The 2,380-nt window shown below is 52.3% G+C and overlaps 1 protein-coding gene across 4 annotated transcripts in view; it reads right to left on the minus strand.

The window, feature by feature from the left end:
• Positions 1-2,256, minus strand: part of LOC113216656 (SPARC) — a 9,009-nt gene extending 6,753 nt beyond the window's left edge. Inside the window, exons 1-5 of one of the 4 annotated variants that reach the window (XM_052273482.1) lie at positions 2,097-2,256; positions 1,782-1,974; positions 1,471-1,586; positions 1,034-1,383; positions 808-955 (exon numbers count right to left, since the gene is read on the minus strand). In XM_052273482.1, coding sequence (XP_052129442.1) covers positions 808-955; positions 1,034-1,383; positions 1,471-1,586; positions 1,782-1,974; positions 2,097-2,171 — 882 coding nt within the window. In that variant the 5' untranslated portion in view covers positions 2,172-2,256. The remainder of the gene's footprint in view (positions 1-807; positions 956-1,033; positions 1,384-1,470; positions 1,587-1,781; positions 1,975-2,096) is intronic. The other 3 variants (XM_052273485.1, XM_052273484.1, XM_026436432.2) reach the window with 3 other exon arrangements.
• Between the last annotated feature and the right edge of the window lie 124 nt (positions 2,257-2,380).

A 2,380-nucleotide genomic window follows, 5' to 3' on the forward strand; every position in this document is an offset into this window, starting at 1 on the left:
TGATGTGGCCCTTGATCCCTTCTCTCCTGGAATTGCCCTTTCCATGGCAAACCAGCGATGGACGTGCACTACGTGCGCGGTGCGCACAGTCCACGCGGTCGCCAATCCTCCAGGATCACGATGGGGAAAGCCCAAGAGGGAAATTCATCCCCTCTGTCACGGGGATCGCCCTTTGTTACCTCTCTACCCGGGGAAAGGGCGATGGTTTGCTCCCAAGAACGAGACTCCAGGACATGGCGTCATCGGCATCGGGATCGGGGCAGGCCCCGCCTCGCTTTCCGCGGCGACCGCGCGCACGAAGTGGTACTTGGGCGGCGAAACGACTCACTCACCAATCAATCGGCACCCGTCGAGGTCCTGTCGCAGGCCGGGGTGGCTCGTCCAACTGACTCCGCTCCGCACGCCTTCCACGCCCTGACTGGCGAGCCGAAGCCGGGGCCCAGTCCAAGCAGCAGCTACCAAGCAGGCGGCAAAGCCTCGGGGCCCAGCGGGGCCGCCGCCGCCGAGCCCTGCTTCTGCCCCCCGGGCCCCCCGGGCTCCCCGCAGCCCTGCCGCGGCCCGCCTCTGTGGCGTGGAGCTGGGCCCCACCCCGCCCCGCCCCAGCTTGCGACCAGCTGCATGCCTGTATCGTCCATGGTTGCCGGCAAGCACAAGCAATGCCTGCCATGCCATGGGTCTCTTCCGCCCCGCCCCTGTTCCCTGTTGCGGGGACCGCGGGGGCCGGGGCCGGCGAGGCGGCGGCGGCGCTCGCACAGAGGACTCCCCCGTATTGCTCTTCATCAGTACCATTGTTAATTAATTGCTTACCTCATCAAGCTCGAGGCACTTGCCCCACTCCTTGAGAGTGATCAAATGGTCATCATCTGCGTCACACTTGTTGAGGAAAGGAGCGATGCAGTGCTCCAAAGCCATGAGAGGGGCGCGGATTGGGAAGAGTTCGTGCCGAGAGACAGATCTTTATGAAACAGGAAAATTTGATATAGAATCACTGCCTTTACAAAACTTAACATAATTGTAATGTTAAATGTTGTACCTATCAGCAGGATGACCATCCAAATCACACCACTTCCAAATGGCAGCATTGGTCCAACGTCGGGTTAGATTTGTTTCAGCTTCACGTTCAAGTTTCAGGAAGTATGGGGAGAGCTCATCACGGTCAGCCAAATCCCTCATGACGTTGAACAGCCAGTCCCTCATGCGACGAGGGAAGTCAGACATGTCTTCCTCAGAGCACTCTCTCATCTCTCTGCACACTCCATAATACTCAATGTGGACGTGCTTGTACTTTTCACCCTTGCACATCTCACTTCCATGGTCGCACATGCAGCGCATCTGGTAGATTTCACAGTCAGATCCCCAAGTTTCATTATGATTGGAGCACACCTACAACAAAAACAAAACCCTTTAAAATGAATCTTCCTAAATTAAATCTCTACTACATTTATTATTAATTTAATAATTATTAGTTACCTTTCTGCGTGGGTCAACTTCAATGGGGCAGCTAGGAATGCAGACACATTCAGGCTCACCAGATGCTGACACCTGGCACACTTTACCAGCTCCGCAGTACTTCTCTTGGCATGGATCTGGCAAAAACAGAAGTCAATTATCAAAGATTTGTTTAGAAATTTGTTTAGAAAATCTGTACAAGTAAAATCAAAATTATCTGCAGATATTGCAATGTATTTGTCTCATTCAACTTTTCTATATAGTTAAAATTAATTTCTAAGAAGTGTTAATTTATTATTGTTATCATTTTGTTTCATCATTGTTGTTTTAACCATGGGGGACGATCTCGTTCATCTTGACGTCCTCCTCAGCTTTTTGCTCGCTGGCCTCCTTCTCCTCCTCCTTCTCGTCCTCGGCGAGGATGGTCATCACATCCTGCTCGGCCTGCGCGGCCACCACGGCCTCGGCGGGCTGCTCCGTCGTGGTGGTGCTCAGGCGGTGCTTCCTGCCCTTCTTGTGTTTGCGCTAGAATCAAAGTAAAAGTCGATTACAGTACAGTCAATGGAATACAGTCAACCGTTAAAATATTTCTATTGTTCCAACGTATTTGTCACTTCAAAAGAAAATCCGCGCTTTAAAAAACTCACCACTTTCTCGGCGGCACTGACGTCAGCCACCAGCAGCGCCACGAGGGCAACCACCAACAAGAACTGCAGCTTCATTGTGGACCTGCAAACATAAAGTACGATTATCAGTCCACTGTAAAAGCAAAGCAGGTGCCGGTATTTCGGGAGAAGCGGGGAGAGGCGCGAGGCGCTTGGGGCATAGGGAATACCAACAGGTATCAGCTGAGATGTATGAGAAATTTCGATGCGTAATGAATTCCCCTTAAAGCAAATGGGCCTTGCGCAGTGAACGGAAACAGACAGGA

This window comes from Frankliniella occidentalis, unplaced genomic scaffold (genome assembly GCF_000697945.3).
Source record: "Frankliniella occidentalis isolate FOCC.00 unplaced genomic scaffold, Focc_3.1 Scaffold275, whole genome shotgun sequence".
In the NCBI taxonomy this organism is placed as follows: domain Eukaryota; kingdom Metazoa; phylum Arthropoda; class Insecta; order Thysanoptera; family Thripidae; genus Frankliniella; species Frankliniella occidentalis.